The sequence below is a fragment of the Thamnophis sirtalis genome, unplaced genomic scaffold, assembly GCF_051295495.1.
Source record: "Thamnophis sirtalis isolate CommonGarterSnake01/CBP01778 unplaced genomic scaffold, rThaSir2_p1.2 scaffold_5, whole genome shotgun sequence".
In the NCBI taxonomy this organism is placed as follows: Eukaryota; Metazoa; Chordata; class Lepidosauria; order Squamata; family Natricidae; genus Thamnophis; species Thamnophis sirtalis.
The window spans coordinates 16830009-16855793 of record NW_028261385.1 but is presented as its reverse complement, the minus strand read 5'-3'; the positions used below and the strand labels follow the sequence as shown (position 1 = coordinate 16855793).

At 40.5% G+C, this 25785-nt stretch overlaps 1 protein-coding gene across 2 annotated transcripts in view; it reads right to left on the bottom strand.

Moving 5' to 3' along the window:
* The window catches only part of WDR7 (WD repeat domain 7), a 239759-nt gene that overhangs the window by 43493 nt on the left and 170481 nt on the right, over positions 1 to 25785 (bottom strand). For both annotated transcript variants that reach the window (XM_087715346.1, XM_087715347.1), the window contains 3 exons: positions 12587 to 12704; positions 10455 to 10604; positions 7872 to 7954 (listed from right to left, as the gene is read on the bottom strand). In XM_087715346.1, the coding sequence (XP_087571472.1) occupies positions 7872 to 7954; positions 10455 to 10604; positions 12587 to 12704 (351 nt within the window). The remainder of the gene's footprint in view (positions 1 to 7871; positions 7955 to 10454; positions 10605 to 12586; positions 12705 to 25785) is intronic.

Here is a 25785-nt window from a genome sequence, read left to right as displayed (position 1 = left end):
CATCTCTCTAATTTAAATCGTCCTTTTATTCAGTTGTTTTCTTGCCTAGGCAAAGACTGCTAGTTCTTTGCATGATTTATGTACGTGCCATTTATTTTCTTGCCTTTATCATGTATTTGTACTTTTCATTATAGTAGAGAGCAGTTTCAGCAAGAAAATCTGCTCTCTTTCCTCCATTTTTCCAAGAGAAAATCTTTCTTGTCCCTTTCCTTTCCCCCCTACGTAACTCCACACTTTCAAGAAAATATAGCAGCTCTCCTAACCGGTCTCCCTCCGATTTCTACGACAGCCTCCTCATATAAATTCAGATTAGTCCTTCCTTTTATCTTTGATTCATTCAATGCTATATATGGCCAGATGACTGCAAGGAACATAAACCCTTTCACCCTCCGCCATTCAGTCAGAAATGAAGAAGCTTCTTGGATGAGAAGTAAAATGTCTTCAAGGAAAAACAAAGTCCAGTTGCCTATTGAAAAAGCACCTTGACTTGGACTGAGACTCTCCATAGACTCGTGATGGCGAACCTATGGCACGCCTGCCACAGGTGGCACATGGAGCCATATTTGCTGGCAGGGCAGCCCTTAGCTCGGCTAATTTTCAGCCTTCCGGAGGAGGTCATTTCCGCTCTCCCCAGGCTTCAGGAAAGCCTCTGGAGCTTGGGGAGGGCAAAAAAAAGGCCCAACGGGCAAACCAGAAATTCGGAAATGAACTTGTGGTTGGGCCATTGGGCCATTTTTCACCTTCCGCAGGCTCCGGAGCCTTTCCTGAAGTCTGGTGAGGGTGAAAACAGCCCTCCCTAGCAAAAACCTCTAAAGCCTGGGGAGGGTAAAAATTTCCCACCCCCCCTAATGGGGGTCGCTCACGCATGTGGTCGGGGGTCGCTCGCTCAAGTGCAGGTGAGTGGGCACGCACGCACGCACACACACAGATTTGGCACACCTTTAGAAAAAAGGTTAGCCATCACTGCCATAGACCTTCAGTGTTATATACTGCTTAGCTAGTACTCTACTCCATAGATAACTTATATGTCGATTTTCAATTGAATATCCAGGCTGGTATTCCACTTCCTTTCTCCAACACGTTTGCTTGGTGATCTGAAGCATCCTTGCTCTCTTATCTCACCTATTGTAGGCTGATATGTTCATCCCTGAAGCACCAAGCATGAGGCAACAGCCCAGCCAACCTCACAGTCAATGAGTCTACGAAGTAGCACTTTGGGACTGCGACTTTGCAAGCCCACCATGGCCCACATGAGTTCTCAAGCGTGCTACAGAGATAAAGACAGGTAGTCCTCAACTAACCACCACAATTCGCCCCAGAATTTCTGTTGCTAAGTCAGGCATCTGTCAAGTGAGTTTTGACCCATTTTATGACCTTTCTTGCCACGGGTGTTAAGTGAGTCACCACACTTGTTAAATTAGTAACACGGTTGTTAAGCCAATCTGATTTCTCCATTGACTTGGCTTGTCAGAAGGTCGCCAAAGGGGATCACATGATCCTGCAACCGTCATAAATACAAGTCAAGCATCTGAATTTTGATTCCGTGACCAAGAGATGCTGTAAGAGTTGTAAATGTGAAAAATGGTCAGAAAGTCACACTTTTCAGGGATGTAACGTCGAAAGGTCACTAAACAAACTGTTGCAAGTTGAGGACTACCTGTATTTTGGATCAGGATTGTCGGGACTTAGATCAGAGGTGGGTTCCGGATCCCGTCGCAACTGGTACGCTGCGATGGGGCCGGGCGCCCACCACGTGCTCGTACGCTGTGCACGCATGCACACCACCACCCTGTGATGCTCCAGCTGCTCGGTGAAGCATTGCTCAGGCACCGTACGCTGTGTGCACATGCGCAAATGGTCTGGTAGGGTCAAATACTGGTAAGGAGAGTGGGCGGGCGGGTCCTCTGCAGCACTGTACTGGAACAGTACCTGCTGCTCCCACCAGGCACCGTACCCGAGGGGGGGGGTGTACCAGCCGTAACCCGCCACTGACTTAGATTCTAATCTGTCCTTTTAGTCAGGGAAGTTCAGAGGGTGATTCTGGGCCTGGCAACTTCTGTCAGCCGATCCACTGTACTGTGGCAGAGAAGAGAAAAAGAAATGATACGTGTGCCTCCTTGAGGTCGTTGAGGAAAGGGTGATATAAATCTAACTAACCAACCAGTAATTACATTAAATAAAATTACTGCTACAGCGAAGCTGACATTGTGCATTAATCAACGTATCAGTACCGTTACACGGAGACAGCTTTCAAATTAATGACATTAAATATGGTACATTTTCTGTGAATTTCTGCACAAACATTTTTATTGTTAATATAGTTACAGGAGGAAAACTGTCATGTAATACAATTTAAGAGGCAATTGAAAGCTTTTGACCTTCCCTTGTAGAGAAGAAAAGGATCTTCTTTAATTTGAAAACTGAGAGGGATTTCAAATAGGTCAACCATTAAGGATTACGATACTGGGCCAAATGGAAATCTTGGAACATGGACATAGGAGAAGTATTGTGCAGCAAATGAGCTAGATGAAGCCATAGAGAGAGGCAATAAAGATGGGGCAATATTTTTCCTCTACTGAATAGCACTAGATCTTCAATATACCATGTTTTCCCGAAAATAAGATAGGGTTTTATTTTCTTTTGACCCCCAAAATAAGTGCTTGTCTTTATTTTTGGGGAGGTTTTATTATTTTTGAGGTGCAGGAGGCAGCGAGTGTGGTCACCTTATGGCTGCTGCTGTGTTGCAATATTTTTGGGGAGGTCCTATTTTTGGAGAGGGCTTTAGCACATGTGCTCTAAAGCCCGATTGGGCTTATTATCGGGGGAGGTCTTATTTTCAGGAAAACAGGGTAGTACCTGAATATATCTGGTTTAATCATCTGCTAGAGTTACAGTTGGATGGATATCACTTATTCAGGAAAAACTACTCCCATTTATTGGGTTCTTATCCTTCTCGCGAAAAAAAATAATCTGAGAAATGTTCAGTCTCATTAACTCTAATGAGTGAATAACACCCCTTAAAAACATTCTCTAAGATCGGAAGAATGCTAAAAGTATCAGTTATCGATCAACCTCTTTTATACATTATGAGCGCATGATAAAGATCATTTGAATTTATTTCGTATTGATTTTGACAAAGTTTAGTCTAGGCAAGAGGCTGGAAAATGGCAGACCATGAGTTCTAGTCCTGCTTTTGCCATGAAAGCCAGCTGGATGACCTTGGGACCAGTCTCTCTTTCTGCCTAGCTCACCTCACATGGTTGCTGCTGTTGTGGAAAAACAGGAAGAGGAATGTGTGTTGGATATTCTAACTGCCTTCAGTTATTTGTATGTATGTCCATACACATGCATAAATAATAAACAAATAAATAAATAAATAAATAACATTTTTACTCAGATTTTGGTGCTGAAATATCCAAGCCCCCTCACAACCCAATGTGAACTTATTTTTTTTCCCCAGTGTTAATCTGTTGAGGATTCTATTGTAGGAGTACAACTGAAGCAGTGGTGGGTTTCAATTCAAGCGGCATGCGCAGAAGCATCTGGGCGGATGGGTGGAGCCTCCTGCCCCCTTCACTACCAGTTCGCACAATTCGGGGTGAACTGGCAGAAACCCACCTCTGAACTGAAGCAAGCAGGATATGGCCAGATCCAAAAATGAAAATCCTTGTTTCTTCTTTAATATCTTTTTATTTTCTCCCTCTCTAATAAATGGATGTTTAGAACAGGTCTAGATGCTCTTACAATATTTCTCAAATGTCAAGTTGTCCTTGCATGGCAAGACTACATGAAATTATCCCATGGGCTACAAAATAATACTCTTGATCAAGTTAACCTCACTATCTATAATATTATCACAAAGCAGTTATCAGTCTAAGTAATAGAAGGTGTTAAAAACTGCCTTAGAAATACCTTGATGCATTTGTGATATTACAAACGATCCAATTTGTGCCCCCAAAGGATCTACAAACTATTTTGAAATTACGATGCATTCATAATATAAGATTTTCAAAAAGAAAATGAAATATGGATATTATAGAAAACTCCATAACATATTAAGACTGCTCCTAAAATATACTGAGTTTGATTCAGCTCATTTTGTAGCATAATCACAAAATACTCTTTGGCACTAAAGTGGTGGGCTTAATAATTAAAACTTCTGCTTCATTCTGCTGTATCCAAATTTCTGAAATTCTGAATTGAGAGGTTGTAAAATCATTTTTTAAAAAAGAAACATAAATGACATCGTCACCATGTGCCACTCAGAAAATTTTAAAAAGGGGATAAAACACTATTAGCAATTACTTAGGACTGAATAATATACTTATCCTCAATATAACACCAATTTTCCATTCTAAATTTAGTGGCACACCAATAAGGATGTCTAGACATCTTTATTTACAAATAAAGAAATTCAGACCAGCATTCTTGTTTATATCCTTTTCTGAATTCTTTCTTTACACATTCTCAATTTTTGCAATTTGTCTTCTGAACCATGAGAATTTCTTCTCTCTCTCCAAGATTGTTTTCAGTGTACTGCCAGTATTGGTGGGACTGTGTTTTTCTCCCATGTAGATCCTTGTTTAGGATATTGTTTTCTGCTTGACCATCTCATGTTAATCTCTGCTTATTTGGGTGTAGGCTTTTGGAGAGGATGTATTTTTTTTTTGTTTCCTTCCTAGTGTTTTTACTGTCTCTTTTGACTGATGTGTAAATGTGATCTACCTCTATGTGTCTGTTAATGGCCGATTTGTCTGAATGCCAAGCTTCCAAGAATTCCCTGGTGTTTTTGGATTTAGCTTGGTTTAGGATACTCACAGTTTCCTTGTTGAAACTATGGTTGAGTCTGTCCATGTGTTGTAACATTAAGGAGTTTTCATCATGTCTTCTGACTGCAAGTTGGTCTCCATGCATGTGTTCTGCTAGTCTTCGGCTGTCTGTTGTACATAATGGCTGTCATAGTTCTTAGAATTTATGTGTAGATCAGTGTTTCTCAACCTTGGCGACTTTAAGTCCTGTGGACTTCCATAGGACTTAAAGTCATCAAGGTTGAGAAACACGGGTGTAGATTACTCCTGTTTTTACTTCTTGGGCTGATGGTCTTTTGATTTACTTAAGATGTTTTGGAGGGCTTTAGTTGGCTTGTGTGCTGCAGTGATGCCAAGTAGTTGCAAATGTCTGTGGTTTCTGAGATGTTTCTGGTGTAAGTTAGTGATATATTTTTCATAGTTTGTGGTGGTTGTACTTTAGTGGGTTTAGTGGTCAGACACATTTTGAAAAAGTTGGGTGGATGTTCATTTTTTTGGGGAACATATTATATAGGCAGTCTGTTTCCTTTTTGCTGATGTTCTGAGATGGTGCAGTGCATTTGAATATTCATTTGAATATTTTTAGTATTGGGTGGTGTTTTTTGGGATGTAATTTTTTTTTGGCTTTTGTATGAATTTTGTTCTGTTCATGCTAACGGTGGTTCAGCCTTTGTCTGCTAAAAGGATGGTGGTGGTTTGGTCCCTCTCTAGGTTTTTGCTCTACTTTAAGTTGGTTCTGATTCTGTTTCCTGGGTCTGTGGTAAGACTGTCCATCTTATGTTTTCTTGGGTCCTGATTTTGCTAAATGATCCTGCTGAATTAAGGCTCATATAATTCCTAGAAGCCTCCACTATCTTTTAACATTTTCAAAATGTCAACAACTACATTACCCTATGCCTAACCCAATTATTGCTGCTATTATTTCAGTGTTTCAGCTTGTAGGATTTCCGTCTGGCATTTTAATGAGCACCTACAATTGAGTGCAATATTAAGCAGCAGAAGATAAGGCCTCACCGATACGCAAACTATGATCCATGCAAAATGGCTCAAGAAAGCCAAAAGGCATAGGAAGGTTTCTAAACTGGCCGACTGCAAATATGTTCTCATAATCTATAGGCTGCTATGGTGACTATGGGATTTGTATAACATATAACATAACTATTTGTTTTTATATAACCTGTGTAGCAGCCTTATTATCTGTTTACTTATTTTGAATCTGTGAACAGCTAAATAGAAAATGTTAAGTATGCATTCATATTCGCATAGAGCTGTGGTGGCGCAGTGGTTAGAGTGCAGCACTGCAGGCTACTCCGAGGTGGGTAAAATGTGGGCCCAGATTGTTGGGGGCAATATGCTGATTCTGTAAACCGCTTAGAGAGGGCTGTAAAAGCACTATGAAGCGGTATATAAGTCTAAGTGCTATTGCTATATTCACAGAACATTATTCTGTTTAATTTAATTGCACACAGGGGTTATGTCAGCTTCTGTTGATTCAGTGATTCATTGAAATGTACTGCTTGACCAGGGATGCGTAACCTTTGCACAAATGTGGGATCTTTGGAAGGGAGATAAGATGAAGAAGTAGTGGCAGCTTGAAGTTCTGAGTCCCACATTCTTTGATATTTGTGGGCAATGTTGGAAAGCAAAATTTTGGAAAATGATTCCTAACAGAACAAACCAAATGTTAAAAGTTGAACTATCATTTCAACGTGAAATATTTGTATTAAATTTAAATAGGGAGACTGTATGTTCTGTCCTGCCTTAGGCATAAAGCCAACTGGATAACTCTGTGCCAGCTGCTTTCTCTCAGCCCTAGAAGGAAGGCAAAGGCAAACAAGTGATGGAAAGGTTGCCAAGAAAACTGCAGTAACTAGCCTAAGCAGTAGCCAGGAGTCAAGACGGATACAAAGGCACAAAAAATAAAACAAATAAAACCCTTAAAGTATACTGAATAAGCTTTCTGCATCCTAACTACTGCAAGGAAGACATATACTCTTTTACTAGAAAAGTTGTTTGATCTCCGTATCTGGAATAATTTTGTATCTTAAAAGTAAACCTGATACAGAATTTGAGTTTGGAAACCATTCCTAGACTACAAAGGAACATACGGATTTGTACCACACACACAGGTCAAATTTGGTTTCTTTCTGTTTTAGAGTCTGTGCTTCAATTTTATAGGATTTTCAAATTAGAACGGACTTTTAGTCATATGGATAGATTTTTCCAATCACAACCAGTGATTTATACCAATTTGATCGTGGTTTCTGATATTCATACTTTAATGCTTGGAGTTTAATACTGATTTTTTTTCCCCAGTCTTTGAAATCACATAATATATTCAGTTACTTTTAATTAACTAATGATATATTGGAAAATGAAACCCTCCATTCCGTTTGTAAATCCCTTATGCATTTGTTTGTATATTGTTCACTTAATCTCTTTCCTCCTCCTTTTTCTTTGGCAGTTTTGTAGAATTTTTATCTTGTACCAGCCAACCTGTGACCTGTTGGCTCATTCTTCTTTCTACACGTCAGTTCACATTGTCTCCCATCTCTTTATGACTCTCGGGAGAGCCCCAATGAGCCAACACCTCTTCCTCCTTGGCCAACTGACAGAACTGCCTGCCACTTTGCTGGGAGGGAGGGAGAAGGATGAAAAAGCCTACAAAAGATTCCCTTACAGATTAGTAGTGGGTTCCTACCAGTTCAGACCGGTTCGGATGAAATGGTAGGGGTTTGATGGCCTGGGTTGCTGGAACTGGCAGTGATCCAGGCATGCCACGCCCCTGAACTGGTTCTCCGGGTGGCGCCTATGGAGCCGCCATCTTGTTTTTGGGTTCTGCGCATGCACAGAACAATTTTATTATACTGTGCATGCGCGACAGCATGCCCATGAGTGAACTGGCCGTAGTGGCTGCCAGAACCCGCCCCTGTTACAGATGGAAGGGAAACTGGGACGTTACTCCCAATCTGTGTGGATATATCATCAATATGGTAAGCTTCTCTGTTGTAACAACTGTTCACTGCTAATTTTGATACTCGCAGGATCCTATTATGATCCTACCTGCAGATAGCTGGAAAGCACTCCTGCAGTCCCTTCTTCTTGACTAATGAGCCTTCAAGACAATACATGATGATGTCCATTACCTATGGATAACAACAAATTATTGTTGACAAATAATTACATCCTTGCAACAGCATTTTGCAACCGTACTTTGAGGAGCCATAATAAAATGTAGGAAAGAAAACTTCATCTATCATTAGCATATATAGCAGGAATACTGCTAACAACAGGAGTAACATTATAATTCAAGTATCTTTTGTAAGCTGCTCAGATTTCAGTTATTTCAGATTGCTAAAGAAGGCAGCATTCGGAATCCCAATGGAAAGTACTTTCCAGTGGAAGACAAAGTGAAGAGGCTTAACAGACTATATCCCATGCGTTATTCCAATCACATGCAGCAATATTCACACATCAAAGAACTTTCAAGCAGCCTTTGCATCGCAAGACTTAAAACATGCAACAGTCTGGATTTGGGGATTTTGGCTATTACATGTAAAAAGAATGCAAATGTGTTAAACTGAGATAGCAATAGCCTCCATGGATTAAACATGGCATGCATAGGGAAAGATATTTGTGATTAGTACACTGCCTTATGCTAAATCTGCATCTAGCAGAAATATTGTCTGTGCTGATTATTAGCAGCTCTCTGAGCTACCAATGTAATTTTCAGTTGTAGAGAAACCTGGATAGATTGGTGTTCTTTCATGCAAAGCAATACTTTAAATTAACCATGCAGATTGCTTCATGTAGCACTTAAAAGTGTAACTGGGAATGTGTCATTTAGACCAGGGGTCTCCAACGTTGGCAACTTTAAGCCAGGAGGACTTCAACTCCCAGAAATTCTGGGAGTTGGAAGTCCTCCAGGCTTAAAGTTGCCAACGTTGGAGACCCTTGTATAGTATCTGATTCACTGTCTAGTACAAGATTCCAAATGAAAAGATCCTCAACAGATGGCTGTCCATGTCCATCCACTCTTTGGAAAGCTTTAGTGAAAGGGATAACCTTTCTGGTAATTGATCCATTGTTAGATCTAGTCTTCCTTTTAGAAAGGTTTTCCTATCATTTGGCCTGAATCTAACTTCCTTCAGATTCTAACTTCACAAGCCTTCATGTTCTTGAAGAGAGATAGCCTATGCCCAGTCAGTTGACTTTTTTGAAACTAAACCTACCCTTGTCCCTCAAGTCAGAAGACTTAGTTTCCAGGAGCCATTTCATCCATTTCCTTTTACGAGTTTGTTCTAGTTTGCCTGAATCTTTCTCAAAATATGATGTCCAGAATATATGCAGCAAGTGTGGTCCATCTAATATAGAATACAAGGAAACTATTTCTATGATTTGAAAACTATTTCTACTGTGCCTTGTGAGTGACCATGTCTCACTGCTGACTCATATTCAGCTTGTGATCAAATACTGTATATTCTCCTTCTCTTCTTACTCCCCCCTCCTCCTCCTCCTCCTCCTCCTCCTCCTCCTCCTCCTCCTCCTCCTCCTCCTCCTCCTCCTCCTCTTCTTCTTCTTCTTCTTCTTCTTCTACTATTTCCTCTTCTTCTTCCTCTATGTCACTCATCGGTTGTTGGCGATAAGGTTGGCAATCCTATTTTTATCAACAGCCGCAAGAAAAAGTGCTGCTGAGTTTTGTCCAAACCAGTCCCTTAGATTTTGAAGCCATGATGTTCTTCTTCTACCTGGACCTAGTTTGCCTTCAATCTTTCCCTGCAGGATTAAGTGAAGTATGCCATATTTTTCCAGGTGTTACATCACATGTCTGAAATATTCTAACTTTCACTTTTTAATGGCTTTGATGATTTTCCTTGGCTTTCCCAGGTGGCTTATCACCTCCTCATTCTTTTCTTACATACTGTTATCAAGTCAGGTATCTCCTTCCCTATTAATATGTATCTGACTTCTTTTTCCTAGATGATGGGCATTGCAGTTGTCGCTATCAAATTTCACTCTATTGCTTTTAGTTTTCCACTATAACTCATAAATATCATTGAATGGTAGCTACCCAATCCCTTTTGCGCCATCAGCCAAGAATTCCAGGATTTTGCACAATTTTTCTGATATTTCAAATCTCTACTCAGAGAAATGATGAGTTAACCCTCTCCCCTACACAATTGTTTGACTAAATCTGTTACTTGGGCTAGAATGTTTACAGGACACAGTAATTTCCTTTCATGACCCAGTTAAGAACGTTGTGGGAATACCAGCTTTGAAAATAGTTTTACACCCACCCATATTGAAATCTCGTTTGACCCTCAATTAATTTGCTAAATGTTGTGTGGCACGTTGCCAAATGCTCTAGTGAAATCAAAGTAGAGTCTATCTGCAACATTTCAACAATCTATTAAGAAAGTCATTCAATCAAATGTTTTAAAAAACAATATTAGTCTGGTAAGACGTGCTGACCTTTCGTAAGCACTTAAATCATTTAATGCCTTTGAAATGATTTTGCAATGACAATGATCTGTTGTACCAACAGGTAGACCAATGCAAAGGCTCTTATCTTCTTCAATACAGGATAAACTCAAACATAAATACCAACTGTTATTAGCATGTAAGCATAATAAAATATTGACATACCTCTACAAGAAGATCCACAACATCTGTTGGCATTTTTTCAATAAGGATTTCAATAACCCTCAGAATTTCTCCCTTTGCTCGAGCCAAGGTGGTGGTATGAATATTTTGTTGAGACTGTGTATTAGCTTGAAGAGCAGTGTGCCTGTGTACCTACAAAAACAGAGGTATTTAAGAGTTAATTTGTAAGCTGCCCAGCATCTCCTTATACAGGAGATGAGTGGCATAAATATTGAAAATCTTCTATATATAAAAAAATGGCTGTGCGTGTGTATGTTCCAGCATAACTCTGGAATGCCTCAAGCAATTTCAACCAAACTTGGTACACAGATTACTTAACCTCTGCAAACAAATACTGTGGGCATAAGACACTCCTAACACCCCTAGGGGTGTGTGTTCTATTTTAAGATACAACCTGTTGTGCCTTAAAATGGTTTCTACCATACTGCCTTAAAATGGATTTTACTGTACAGCGCTGTGGAGTTGCCATGGAAACAGCTTCACAGTACTCCACAAGGAGCAAGGGGGAAAATCCAAAATTAGAAATTGTGGCGACATTCATGGAAGAAGGGTTGGGATAAATAAATATCCAGTAGCACCAGGTTAACAGGTAGTATTGAATAATAGAGAATATTTAGAATATTTAAAATATGAAGATATTTTCTATTAAAATTTCATGGGTTCACAATCATAAGTAGAACAAAACATTAGGGTTTTGTTTATTACTCTGCTTTTGCTAATGTATACATGGCCCAGTTTGTCAACTTTATGGAATATTCAGTGCTTCAACTATACCTTAATAAGTTACTGTTGCAAATGAGTCCAAATACATATTCATTTAGTGTAGTTGAGATTATTGTTCCACGTTTAATTAGAACATATATGCTCAGAAGTACTGGGAATTAATTCATCATAACTTGTGGATTTTGAAGCTCTAATTTGCAATACAAATGCCAGGTTCAGAAAATCAGGTCTACACGTGAAGGGCAATTAAATTGATTTATTGCTAAACTGTCTATCGACAGGAAACTTCTCAACTAATGGTCAGGACCCGCTAAGAGTTAGATAAGGGTCAACAGAATTTAAGGGTTTAGTTTTCTTGTTGCTACAAAATGATTCTAGCCTGATTCTTATTTTCACTCTGGTCCCAGGTTCTGCCATTCCATCTCATACAACTCACCCTTAAAGGATTTTTACAAGGTTAGCCATCTATATTCTGCATAATCTAATTGGGCAAATGAGCTCAATCTAGGAACACTGCAATTAATTAGGTCAAAATTATACTATCACTATAGATTAGGAAATACATTGTGTTTGTTGATAGTCCTCTTCAAGTCTTCTAATAGACACCTGTTTATATTTGTACTAACATGGGGTAAATTACATTTATAATCTACTTTTAATGACCCCATAGTCTGGGCAACTGAATGGAGCGGAGTGTTTACTGCCCTTCCTGACACCAATGCAGAGTTATATTCAGCAAATATGTTCTCATTGTGCCCATTGTGCCGAAGGCGCACGGAACGCTGTTACCTTCCCACAAAATATTTTTTTCTACTTGCATTTTTACATGCTTTCCAACTGCTAGGTTGGCAGAAACTGGGACAAGTAACAGGAGCTCACTCCGTTATGCAGTGCTACAGATTAGAACTGCTGACCTTTCTGATCGACAAGCCCAGCGTCTTAGCCACCGAACCACCACATCCCTACAGCTTTACTATTGTTTTACTATATGTAGTATTTATATCAGTTTTACTATAAAGTGACAAATGAAATGTTATGTAAAAACAGTATCCCATTTTCATCTAGAGTCGGCAATCTAGAGTTCCAGAGACTCTAATAAATATGGCCATCCATTTGTTTTGGGGATATAAAGCCTAAGAGAAGCATTCTGTTTCTCCTCTTTTCTATTTCAGAAAAACCCATATGTTTTGCATAGAGGCATTGCAACTGGAGAGACGTTGAAATCTACCACCTCTTGCACGCCTAGATGCAAATTCAGATGTACATGAAATCGAGCCATTTTGAAAGGAAGGGGAAAAAGCCAGTAGATGCTCAAATGTTTCTTGTTGCTAAACAATGAAGGCATTGTTCCTCCTGAGGGGAAGCGACACGGGCAAAGGTCTCCTGCTTACCTCCTTGGCAATAGTGGTGATGAAAGCGGGTGGCCTCGCCGTGGCAATGAGGGAGAGAGCGTGTCGTGCAGAGCGGGCGGAGTCCGCTGCTGGACTCAGAGGCAGCCCCATTTTGATGCTAATCAGAGATCAGACAAAGAAGGAAGGGTGGTGGTGCGGGAGGGGGGGGGAGAAAGAAAAGAAGCATTAGAAATATAGACTGAAAAGATTAGACACAGCTTATAATGTCAGTTCAAGGTCAACGGGAGCACTCAAACAGTTAGAATATAATGGACTCCCAACAATGAGCAGTGATTAGAAGTCAGGGTGTTCTAGCAACTAATACAAAATCAAATAATTAACCGTGAAGATTGAAAACAGTATGTGCATCTGTCCAAAGTGTTAAAAAGGCCTTGTTAACAAATTATCTAGCTGTAGTACTGAATACATATCAAGAACCAAGATCAACACAAATGTATACTGCCATGCCAAAACAACAACAACAACAACACATTTTACATCTCAGCTAAAGTTTAAGGAGCAGCGTGAACATAAACCTGCTGTTAGTTATTGCTATACCAGTCAACCCATCATATTTTCGGAATAGCTGACATTGGAACTGCTGATTTTAGCATGGCCATCCTCTTTCCAAGTACAATTCTTCTTTTTTTTTTTTTTTAATAAAGGTGCCATTTGTAGCAAATACAGAACAGAAAGAGCCGAGGTGGCACAGTGGTTAAATGCAGCACTGTAGGCTACTTCAGCTGACTGCAATTCTGCAGTTCGGCTGTTCAAATCTCACTGGCTCAGGGTTGACTCAGCCTTCCATCCTTCCGAGGTGGGTAAAATGAGGACCCGGATTGTTGTTGGGGGCAATATGCTGACTCTGTAAACCGCTTAGAGAGGGCTGAAAGCCCTATGAAGCGGTATATAAGTCTAACTGCTATTGCTATTGCTACTTAGATCGGAAATCACCTACAGCACATTGCAGGGACAAAGAAAAGGCAGAATAACGGCTTCTTTCCCACATGTCCAATGAGTTTACTCTGACATACCAAGAAGCAGGAAACAGAAAATGTGCAAGTCTGATCAAATTCAAATACTTCAATAGTAACAGATTGGAATTCTATGCAGTCATTAGTACTGCATTTGCCCCTGTGGTTGTCCCAAAGGTGCTTTTTTTTCAGGAGGCAACTGGACTTTCTTTCTTTTTTTGAAGACGTTTCCTTCTCATCCAAGAAGCTTCCTCAGCTCTGACAGGATGGTGGGGAATGGAAAGGCTGGGGGAAAAAAACACCTTTGAGACAACTCTGATCTAGATGACTGAGAATCTCTACAGACTTTGACCCTGTGGATGGTTTTATGTACTCTGGGCCTTTCCAAGTGGGGGCACAGCCTGCGAACCAAAACCTAGCATGATAGGTGTAAAGAGCATTAAAACATATCCTAGTTTTCCCTCCATTGTCCTCCAAAGTGCTTTTTCAAGAGACAAATGGACTTTCTGGTTTTGCTTTGAAGATGTTTCGCTCCTCATCCAAGAAGCTTCTTCAGCCCCGGCTGGATGGTGGGGAATGGGAACTCTCTAGCATCCAGCCAAAGCTGAAGAAGCTTCTTGGATGAGAAGCAAAATGTCTTCAAAGAAAAAAACCAGAAAGTCTGGTTTGCCTTTTGAAAAAGCACCTTTGGGACAATCATGATCTGGATGACTGAGAATCTCCGTCAGATATTTTCCCTCCATTGTCATCTGAGGGTACCAAAGTGTAGGTGTAAACCGGTGATGGGATTCAAACATTTTTACTACCGGTTCTGTGGACGTGGCTTGGTGGGCGTGGCAGGGGAAGGATACTGCAAAATCCCCATTCCCTCCCCACCCCACTAACTTGCTTTCCAGCTTAGTCCTGCTGTTCAGAGCAACAAAAGAAGACTGGCTGGGAGGCAGTGGAGGCGGGCCAGCCTATTTGCAGGTTCTTCAAACTACTCAAAATTTCCGCTACCGGTTCTCCAGAACCTGTCAGAACTGGCTGAATACCACCTCTGGTGTGAACCCATTTTCTCAATCTCCAGTGAGATTGCTCAAGGTTACTGTTTGATTTCTTTCAAACAATAGTATGTTCCCCTTCACACAGGCGGCCTGAGGACTAATCAGCTGGGCAGAAGGGGGAAAGACTCCCCAGGTGGCAGCCACAATATACATACATTGTTAGTTAGGGCCACATCTTAAGGACTTCCAGTGCCAGTTAGCAAACTCCAGTGAATAATTGTTAGAGACTTTTGATCATGGGAACATAATTTGTTGGTAGAAGGAACCTCAACTAAAAACTAAAAACTAAGAAAATACTTAAAAGGAAAATGTAGGAGATCACCAGACAGAGTCCAAGGAAGAGGTCAAATGTGTCATCAGTTCCAAGTCCCTTCGTGCTCAAAAGAGATATAAGTCCAGCCCACCTTAAATTCTCTTATCTACCACCTATTTGCGTTGACTGTTAGTAGTTCAGAGAGCTTTAGCATACAATAAACCTATATTCTGTGCCTGGACTCCTGATTTTCTGCACTTGACAGGAAAGACAAGTTAGACTGAATGTGTTTTCACAAATGAGAATAATAGATCGTCTTTTTTACTTGGATATTTCAGAATTTCAGATGACCATCACTGTCTAATTAAACAGTAATACCTACAGGTAGTCCTCATTTACTGATGGTTTGTTCGGTGCCCGAAGTTACCATGCCCTGAACAAGGAGACTTACTGCCAGTCCTCAAAGTTGCAGCTGTTGCAACATCCCTGCAGTCACACAATTGTGATTCTGCCACTTGGCAACCAATGTGCAGTACATTTACAAACGATCGCAGTGACTTTCTGTCACGCAATCGACATGTACAACCTTTTGCAGCAGCTCCCCAAAAGCCAAATCAATGGGGAAGCTGGCGGGAAGTCGCAAGTCACAGTCATGTGACAATACACTTAGCAAGTTTGTGGTGATTCACTTCACGACTACATACAGGCAGAACTGACAAACGGCCGTCACAAGAATCAGTCCATTATTCCCAAAGGAAACGCACGCTGCAACTTTTGTAGTGTTTAAAGAGCCGTGCGCTGTTTACATTTCCGTTCTCAATTTGAGTCTACGTGAATATTTTCTCATCGTTTTCTCTCACCAATCTGTCACGTTAGATATGGACCAATTTTGAGAGGCTGAGCGGAGGTGGGTGGATGCTGGGCAGAAACACCAGAAAGAAGCAATTAATTTAAAATGCAATCTCCTTAATGTACCTTTCTCGTGTTTTATGACTTTCAGAGCTAAAAAAAAAACACCCCGGAATGTATTCTTTTCCTCCTCCCTCTTCCTGATGGGAAGGCATAGATTTTTCTGAAAGCAACAGGCTCCTTATTAATTCATTAATGACACTCTCTAGTGTTAGTATGTGGCCAGAGATTAGCCCCCTCCTGTAGCTGAGCCAGCTGGTCTATCGGAGCAAGAACTGCGCATGAAGGAGCAGGCACACTGCCTCAAAACCCAGGGCCAAATCAAAAGCAGATGCAAAGCTAATACGAACAAGGGAGTGTTGAGTTGGTCGGCCCTACAGTCGGGATTTTCATTGAGGGATTTTTTTTCTCTCCTCTGCATGGCCAATACAAAGAGCGCCTTCCACGCATGCAAGGTAGCTGTGATGCAGGAGACCTGCTGATAGTAAGAGTAATAAATGTCACTGTAGCTTGTGTGTATGGATTTGGGCAAGGATCATGGGGACAATAGTGGGACATCTGCTGTGCAGAGAGAGAGAGAGAGAGAGAACTCGGTTCTGTCAAAGGGATCAAACAGCAGCTGAGGATGCCTCCTCTGCAGAAGGAAAGAAAAACGCAAAACCAGAGGAGAGGATTGTGGGCTAGAGGTGCAAATAAATTGACCTGGGGCAAGGACAGTTTTCTTATATCCATCGGGTATTTATTTTTTATTTATTTCTATCCCGTCTTTTTTTTAATTATAAATAATTCAAAACACACAGGATTCAAGCATGCAGAGAATGGCTTCGGAAGCCCCCCCTCAAACTCTTTACCAGTCACAGCCATATGAGATACATGTACTCTTTTTGATAATAAAGTGACACCTCATATTTGTGATGTGTGTGTTTGTGTGTGTGTGTGTGTGTGTGTGTTTCTGGTGTGGGTGTATTTTTGTTCTCTCCTTGTACATTTAGGCGAGAATGTGCACTGGGGAGCATGAATGAAGCTTGATGTGATTAGAAGGGAAGAAAGCTAAGAATGGATGAAGTCAACAATACTGTGAACTGTTATCCAACTGACTGCTACATAGGGATGTACTGAGGGAGTTTTTCTACAATATTTTTCCCTGTTGGCCTTGGATGAATCTGATCCATTGCTCTTTCTTTCATTAACTTTCCCCACCACAACAAATTTTATCCATTCTGTTCAGTTTCTGGATAAGGTTAGTGAACCTGGTAAACAATAACAGAAGTACCACAAGCATATGAGTCACCAGAGGTACCGGGTAGCTTACTATTTCTTTAAAATATTGTCAATCTCGCTAAACAAAGGGAGAGAGGGAGGGAGAGAGGAGGAAAGGTGCGAGGGTGTGTGGGAGGAAGGGAGGGAGGAAGGAAGGGAGGAAAGAGGAAGGGTGTGAGTGTGTGGGAGGAGGGAGGGTGTGTGAGAGGGAGGATGGGAGAGAAGGAGGAGGGTATGGGAAGAAGGAAGGAAGGGAGGGAGGGAGGGGGAAAGCTGTGTGGGAGGGAGGGAGGAACGGAGGGAAGGAGGGAGGAAGAAAGGGAGAGAGGGAGGGAGGAGGAAGGGAGGAAGGAAGGAAGGGAGAGAGAGAGAGAGGCAGGAGGAAGGGTGTGGATGTGTGGGAGGAAAGGAGGAAGGGTGTGTGGGAGGAAGTAAAGAAGAAAGGAAGAATACACACACACACACACACACACACACACACACACACACACACACACACACACCGTGTTTTCCCGAAAATACGAACTGTCCTGAAACTAACGCCTTGCCACATTTCTTGCGTGGGCAAAAATATAAATCCATCCCCGAAAATAAATCCCCTGGAAAACCCTGCCTCTCTGGCCAGGCGGAGCACCGCTCATCAATCTAGCGGTACCCTGAAGGTGCCAAGCCGGTGGAGCTGGAGGGGGGAGGCGCTCACGTTGTTTGCTGCCTTTGAGATACCACTAGGTTGGGGAGTGGCATTCTGCCTGGCCGGAGGGGGGAGTTGCCGAGCGGCTACTCTCTTGCGAGCAGGCTCCCGAAGAGTTGGGCACAGCCTCAGGGGCAAAGCAGCCATGACGTAACCACTCTCACAAGCAGCCGCCCAGCAAATCCCCTCTCCAGTCGGGCAGAGTGCCATTCACTGACCTAGGGGGTATCACTAAGGCACCAAGCCACGTGGCGCTCTGCCCGCCTCCCAACTCCCACAGCATGGCATATTTGGGATACCCTTGAGGTCAGTGCATGGAGCTCTGCCCGGTTGGAAAGGGGGGTTGTGTGAGCACGTGTTCCACCCCCAGCCTCACAAAGCCCTTGTGCAACTCTCCCAGGGCATCACTGCCGCCCGCCGCCACCATGCTCCGAGGATAACTTCCAAACTCCAAAAATCGGCTGCTGAGTCTTCCAGCATCGGCCACTCTAGGAGTGCTCTCTGTCCGGAAGACTCTCTGTCCGGCAGCCAGCCTACCACTTCTAGAGCTGCTTCGCCCCTGAGGCTGTGCCTGGCTCTTCAGGAGCCCGCTCACAAGGGAGCAGCCACCCAGCAATCCCAAAACAATACGCACTCCCTGATAATAAGTCCAAGGCCATATTTCATGCTGCAAAAGAAAATAAGACCCTGTCGTATTTTCGGGGAAACACGGTCTATATTTTTCTTTTCATAGATTTTCACGGATGTAGGTTTGCTGGTCTTGTTGTATTCGGGTCTTTTCCCGTGTAAGATTGAGATTGTCTTGGCAACGTTTCGGCGAGGTCTCACTCGCCATCTTCAGGCTGATGTTTTCGGCTTTGTGTTTGTGTGAGTAAAGCGTGGTTGGAGCTGCTTTCTATAAACCTTGGTGGGGGTGTGTGGAGTGCTGGCTTTGTTTCAGTAAGTGGATTGATTGGCTGTATCATGATTGGTAGATTGGTGCTGATTGGTGCTGTCTGTCTGTCCGTTGTTGTTTTGCATTGTAATGGCCTGGGTGGTGGGTGGGGTTCGTTTGTTGACTAGGGCTGGTTTCTAGATGTCTGGTAGGTGGGAGGTATCATCGCGTTTATTCATGTTGTGGGGGTGTTTCTCTATTTCAATGGCTTCCATAATTATTGCCTTGTTGAAGTGTTCAGTTGAAGTGGAAAAGGGAGGATTTTTTTCTTTTTTTCTTACTGCGTTCTTGTGTTCTGCGATGCGTGCATTTATTCTCCTATTAGTTTGTCCTATGTATGTTGCAGGGTAGATTTTGCATGGTATTTCGCAGACTCCTTGGTTTTCTAGCTGGATTTTGTCTTTGGGGTTTCTTAAGATGTTGGCTATTTTTTGGTCAGTGTTGAAGGCTGTCTGTGTTTGTGGAGAATTTTGCCGATTTTATCTGTGGTGCCTTTGATGTAAGGGAGGAGGGTGATGCCGTTGTCCTGTTCTGTGTCTTGGTTCTTGGGGGGAGTATCCCTTTGGATTAGGTTGGTAATTGTTTTTCTTTGGAATCCGTTGGAGATTAATACATTTGTGAGAGTGTGTAATTCAGTTTTCAGGTGGTCTTTGTCGGCTAGGCGTTTGGTTCTGGAGATGAGGGTCTTGGCTAGAGTATTGATCTGTGCAGGGTGGTGATGGGATTGTGCGTTTAGGCAGTGGTTGGTGTGTGTTTTTTTCTGGTAGATGGTGTGTCCTAGGGAGCCATTGGTTTTTTGGGAGATTAGGACATCCAGAAAGGGAAGTTGGTTGTTAGCTTCTATTTCCATAGTGAATTGTATTTTGGGGTGTAGGCTGTTGAGATGTGTGAGGAAGTTGTCCAGTTTTTCTTTCCCATGTGGCCAAATTACGAAAGTATCATCTACATATCTAAGCCAGAGTTTGGGTTTGTGTTCAGATTTATTTAAAGCGTTAGTTTCAAAATGTTCCATGTATAATTTTGCGATGGCGAGTGAGAGGGGTGATCGCATTCTGTTTGTATCTTTGTCCATTATGGATGAAGTATGTGTTGGTTAGGCAGTGGTTGGTCAGGTCCAGGTGTGTTTAGGGGGGGGGGGGTTGTGTTTGTTCTGGATAGCTGTCAAGGCTTCTTTTATAGGTACTTGGGTGAAGAGGGTTATGACATTGAAGCTCACGAGTAGGTCGCTGGGTTGTAGGTTTTGTTTCTTTATTGTTTCTATGAAGTAGAGTGAGTTTTGTACGTGTGAGGTGATGGTTTCTGCATAGGGTTGGCGTTGTTTTGTGAAGAATTTGGCAAGATTCTGTAGAGGTGAGCCTATGGAGCTGACTATGGGTCTGAGTGGTGTTCCTTCTTTGTGCATCATGGGGAGGCCATAGAGTTTGGGGCATCTGGAAGATTTCTCTCTGGGGATGATTCTTTGGTGGATCTCTTCACTTATGGGAGAGGCTTTTATTTTGGATATGGTGTTTTTTTTCCAGGTAGGTGGTGGGGTCTGAGTTTAGAGGTTTGTAAGCAGGATCTTGGAGTAGGTTGGATAGTTTGGCTTGGTAGTCAGATGTGTTCATCACCACTGTGGCGTTATCTTTGTCTGCTGGGAGAATGATTGTTGTCTTTCCTCAGGTTGGTGAGTGCTTTTTGTTCTTCTTGCTGTAAGTTGCTTCTGGGTGGATTACTGGAGCAAAGGACGTTGGTGACTGCAAGTCTGATTTTATTGGCTTCATCTGAGTTGATTTTGGTGAGTGTAGGTTTAGGGGCAAAGTTTACTCACACAAACAGAAAGCCGAAAACACCAGCCTGAAGATGGCGAGTGAGACCTCGCCAAAACGTTGCCAAAACAATCTCAATCTTACAGGAAAAGACCCGAATACAACAAGACCAGCGTACACACACACATGCACACACACTTGAATTATGGACAAAATTCTGAAATGGAAAGCTCATTATGAATTGATAAAATTCTAAAGTAATTCTATAATTTGTAAAGTTTCCATGGTAGCAAGTCAGACATACAGTACTGAAATTTGCATATATCATAGAGCATATGCTCTACTATTAACTCACTGAAGTTTCTATGAGAAAAATCATGGATTTTCCTCACGATCCTTTCATTCCCATTTGAAAATACTATAGCTTGACTTAACGGCAAATGACTGGTTTTTCTCTGGTTAGGCAATCCCAGAAGCATATAACTATTAGAATTCTTCTCATATTCAGGCACATTTTGGTACATTTCCATATTAAGGAGTCTTTCACATTCCGCACTTTAACTGGTTATTTTAATGTGAAAATGGAAAGACTTCTGTTTTCATAAAGCTCTTGAAAGAAACAGAAGCAAAGCAAGAAACAATACTGGCAAATTCCTTAGGTTAAACCAAATATCTAAATTAATAAATACATTCAGCTGCTTAATTATACAGCGGTTCATTGGACAAACTACATCCAAGTAAGATGAATTAAACTGCATACTTATAACTGGAAACTGTGGATCAGGACGATTTCTAAAATCTCTTTAAGCATAGAATCAAAGCTGAATAAACACTAGTTAAATACTCTTAATTCTCTGGTGCAGTTAACACATTTCCCATAATTTAAACCTTTCTGGGGAGGAAGTCGAGATGGAGTGGAGGTGGAGGTGGAAATGGAGGCGACGGCAGGGGGAAAGAACTGCCAAAGTGCAAAGAAGAAATTCAAAGATCTGCACACTGCAGCTTAGCTATGTATTTTATTCAACACTTGCGCACACGCGCACACACGGACACACCAAACACACAAAAAGATAAACACTGCATGTGTTTTCCTTTGTCAATAAATGTGAAGTGATTTTTTTTCCCCCTCCGCCTCGGAACCACACGCTCGACATAAAAGCTCCTTTATAAACCATGCTTAACATCACAGACAGAAGTGAGGCAGCTGTGCGCTGTTATTGTGTGCACGGTAAATCAGGCACAAAAAAGGGGCAGCTCAGCAGGGCATCGGGAGGGTAAGATGGACACTTAACCCCCTGTACACATTGTTGCTCCATTTCTTTCCCTCTTAAGTCCCTCTGCAGTCAGTACAGTACCTGTCACGGATGTAACAGGCCATTTTCAATCTAAATCTTGTTATGGATTAATAAGCAAACACTTTCTCGCTTATTATGCAATTTATCATGATGAAAATTGCATCGGTCTCCTCAAGGCTACATGCTGATACATTCATTTATTCAGCAGCTCTGTATACAGAGAGCAATACTAATCTTTATGACAGCTAGAGGTATACCAGGGAGCCTAAAATAGCATCTTGAAAAACTATACTTTGTCTTTATGGAAGCTCTGCTCAAAACAGACACAAAAATCTTACATGGACACATGCCTAGCTCTTCTCTAAGGAGACAAAAATATTTTACTTTCGCAATTCCCAGCTTGGTAGTAATAACATACACTTATTTCCCGTTTCACCGAAACCAGAAATTAAATAATGCCTTACAATTTATCCTCGCCTGATATCAGCATCCTCAAACCTAAAAAGTTTGTTTAAGGAAGGTAGCTAGAATGTTCAACAACAACAACAACACAAGAATAATGCAATATAAAGGAACACCATTGCTGAATTGGAGAAAATAATCTGCCCTCAATGTTTTGGGAACGGCACATATGTCCTCTATATAAAGTGGGTAATTTAAGAAAAGGATCACATCTAGGAATCAAAATTTCTGCCAATCAAAATTTAAAACCTGCATTTTCATTTGAGTTCATATAGCTTCAACTTCATATAAAAACATCTGTTCATATAAAAACATATGTTGAGGCTATGACTCTTTGAGGAAAACAATAGGAAAACTTTGATTTGCCCTCAATTAACAAAGAATCAACAACTATCTTACAAACTTTAAAAATCTGATAGGAAAAAAGCATATCAAGTCAGTCAGATGGAAAATGACTGAAGACATATTCATAAATCCCTTTTAAAAATTAACCAAATTACTTTTGATGATGGGTCATCATCATTATCAAAAAGCTGTAGAATATGAATTTTAAGCAAATGTTACACAGATAAAAACATAATTCTTGTCCTGGAGATGATGTTTCAGTCTCTTTTTTTTCTAAGTAAATAATATCAAATGAGAACACTATACGCAATTCAGACAATAATCTTCAATTTTGCATTAGTTTACTCAAAATGTTTATAATGACCTTAATGATCTCTACTTTCATGACGCTTCTAAATTTATTTTTAATACTGCATTTTAATGCATTATTTCCTGTTTTGTGATTCTAAAAATCAGGGTAGAATGTTTAAACATAATTAATATTAATGAGCAGCATCATTGTCCTATGTGTTAAATAATTCAGAAAAGGGACAAAGAATCAAATGAGATAAGCTACATTAGTTGTCTATATTGGCAAAAACTTTAGCTGAATTGGAGAACGCTTAGAGAAAGAAGCTTACCCCAGAACATTACGATTTGAATATATTTTGGAAGACAGTGGGGAAAACACAATTAAAAAACCCACTTACTTGAGGTTTTAAAACATTTTCTGACATTTTAGAACAGACTGAAGAAATTTGGTAACAATCAAAAATGTGTTTTATTACATACAAGTATCTAAAGATGTGGCACACCTTAGTTGCACAGGAATGAAAGGGAAAGAAATAAAACTCAGCAGTATGACTTTGTCATCCCCAATTCTCTAGAGGGAAATATTAATTTTAAAATACAAACTACATTTCAATATTATATTTTATTATGTCTTTTTTCTAGTATAGTAAAAATTGAGCAAGAATGTTATGTTTTATGAGGCAAGAATTAAGCACAGATAATTCAAATTACAGAGAATGATTTTAAAATGATTTTATTACCATCATGGAAAGGATTTTTTCATAGCTCAGAGGATGTGAGCAGAAGGACAATGATTAATTCTTACTTCCTCCATAAAGCAGGAAGATATTTAAGTAAAAATATAATTGTTGCACAATTAGGCTGGAAACTCTTTGGAACGGCTTGGTTTGTCTAAGCACTGTGATAACTGCACAATATTTTTTATATCTTTGTCTATGAAAAATTCTTTTTGTTTTATAGTTTTATTGATTTTTCTTCTCAAGAATTTATCATTTTTTTTAGATTTGCCTATTTATCAGACACTTCATGATTATATGAAGGCAGCAGATCTTAAGAGATGATACAGAAATATTTTATTTTTATACATGGATCAGGATAATTTTCACTACTTTTTAAAATCCTCTGATTAGGTTCTAGAATATTAGAGATAATGCATATTTAATTTTTTGGTTGCATTAAGCATATGTTAAATTCAAAAGGAAGTTATTTAGGTATGATTTTACAATAGTAAGAAAATACATGGATACATGCAATTATGTGAGTGGGATTTTGAAAAATTAAAAGCAAAACGTGTGATTTTTTTCAACTGTTATTGCAAATAGATTCTTCTTCTTATCGTACTTTTTCTGAATTAAAAAAAATCTTGCTATGATAAGCTTTTTAAAAATAATCCTAATTCATAATGGCATCTACCTTTAGCCTACAGAAGAAGAATGTTACGCCAAGTTAATAATTTTAGAAACAGTTTTGATCATGGTTTATGATTATATACATCGTGCTATCACATTAATAAAGAGTAATGATAGATTATGATCCTTTTCATGCATTTGATATACTCTCCACATATAAAATGGAATGTGTTTAATTTTTCTGCAAATTGTACATAGATGGATCTTATCCATAGGTTTAATATACCATGTTTTACATATCTCAAGTTCATAAACAAAGATCAGATTTATTTACCTGTACTGATTTTTCTTATATTCACTGCTTGGTCCATACCTGCGGTGATTGCTTTTCCACGTGAATTAATCATATTTTTAAGGACTGCAATTAAATTATCTCTGTTATGTTTCTTTGCTTATTTCTCTTTCTTGTTTGCGGTGGATATTGTCGGTTGCCATTCTTCTTTGGAGTGACCAGCCTGACTGGTATGGAAGTTCTGCTTAAGCCCCATAGTTCACATTGGATTCTTTACTCTACAGCAGGGGTGTCAAATTCAAGGCCCAGGGATGGATCTGGCTTGTTGGATGCTTAGATCTGGCCCGCAGGGCCAGCCTGAAAATAATGAAGGACTGGCCCGCAGTTCTTCTGCCAGAGAAAATGGGCTCCTGAGCTCCGTTTTCAGCTGTCACGGCGTCCTGCAACCCTCTGACGATGAAAACGGAGCTCAGGAGGGCCGCACCAGCATCCAGTGACATAATCTTAGCGATGCCTCCAGGAGATTGTCGAAAAACTGCATAGATAAGGAAGTTAATATGGGTCATGTGACTGCCTCCATCACCATCAAAATTGAATAAATTTCCCCCCCCCAAAAAAAAACAATTCACAAGGAAGCTCCACAGTGCCCCATAATTAGTTTGACCCAGTGAAGCCTGCCACAAATAAGTAAGAAGGAATAGTAAATAGATTGTAATAGATAACCTTTATAGAAGGAAGAGGAAGGAGGTAGTTGAGGGAGGTCTGGGAGTGGGACAACCATAGGCCCCAGAATGTAAGCCATGCTCACTCCCAAGTCTCATAGGCTCAATTACTTGTGGTTTTGGTTTCCTTAGTTTCATGTTGAAACAGAAATATGTAAAATTGTCAATTAAAAAGTCAAAATAATAGCTCTTTTAAGAATTTCAACACAGAATGGCAACTGACGTTTTTTCTGAAAGAAATCAGAAACTCAGGATTTTTGAAAGCTTTCATTAAACTGATTTTTAAATTATATTTCCATGGAAGAATAATCTAGAACAATGTTCTCATTTTTAAAGAAAACATTTTCAGACAATCACACACACACACACACACACACACACACACACACACACACACACACACACACAATTTATCTCCAGGTATTTGTCCATCCTCTGTAGAATGTTATGTTACGTCATGCTAAAATTTAACCACTTCAAACAGATTTGAGTGTATTTTTAATAGAACTAAAGGATGGACATATTCTTCTAAATTACCTTGATAGTAAATATGCATATTGACTGCCACTGAAGTCACGATGTATGTGTGAATTAATGGCCTTAACAGGGCGAGATCCAATCGCAGGTC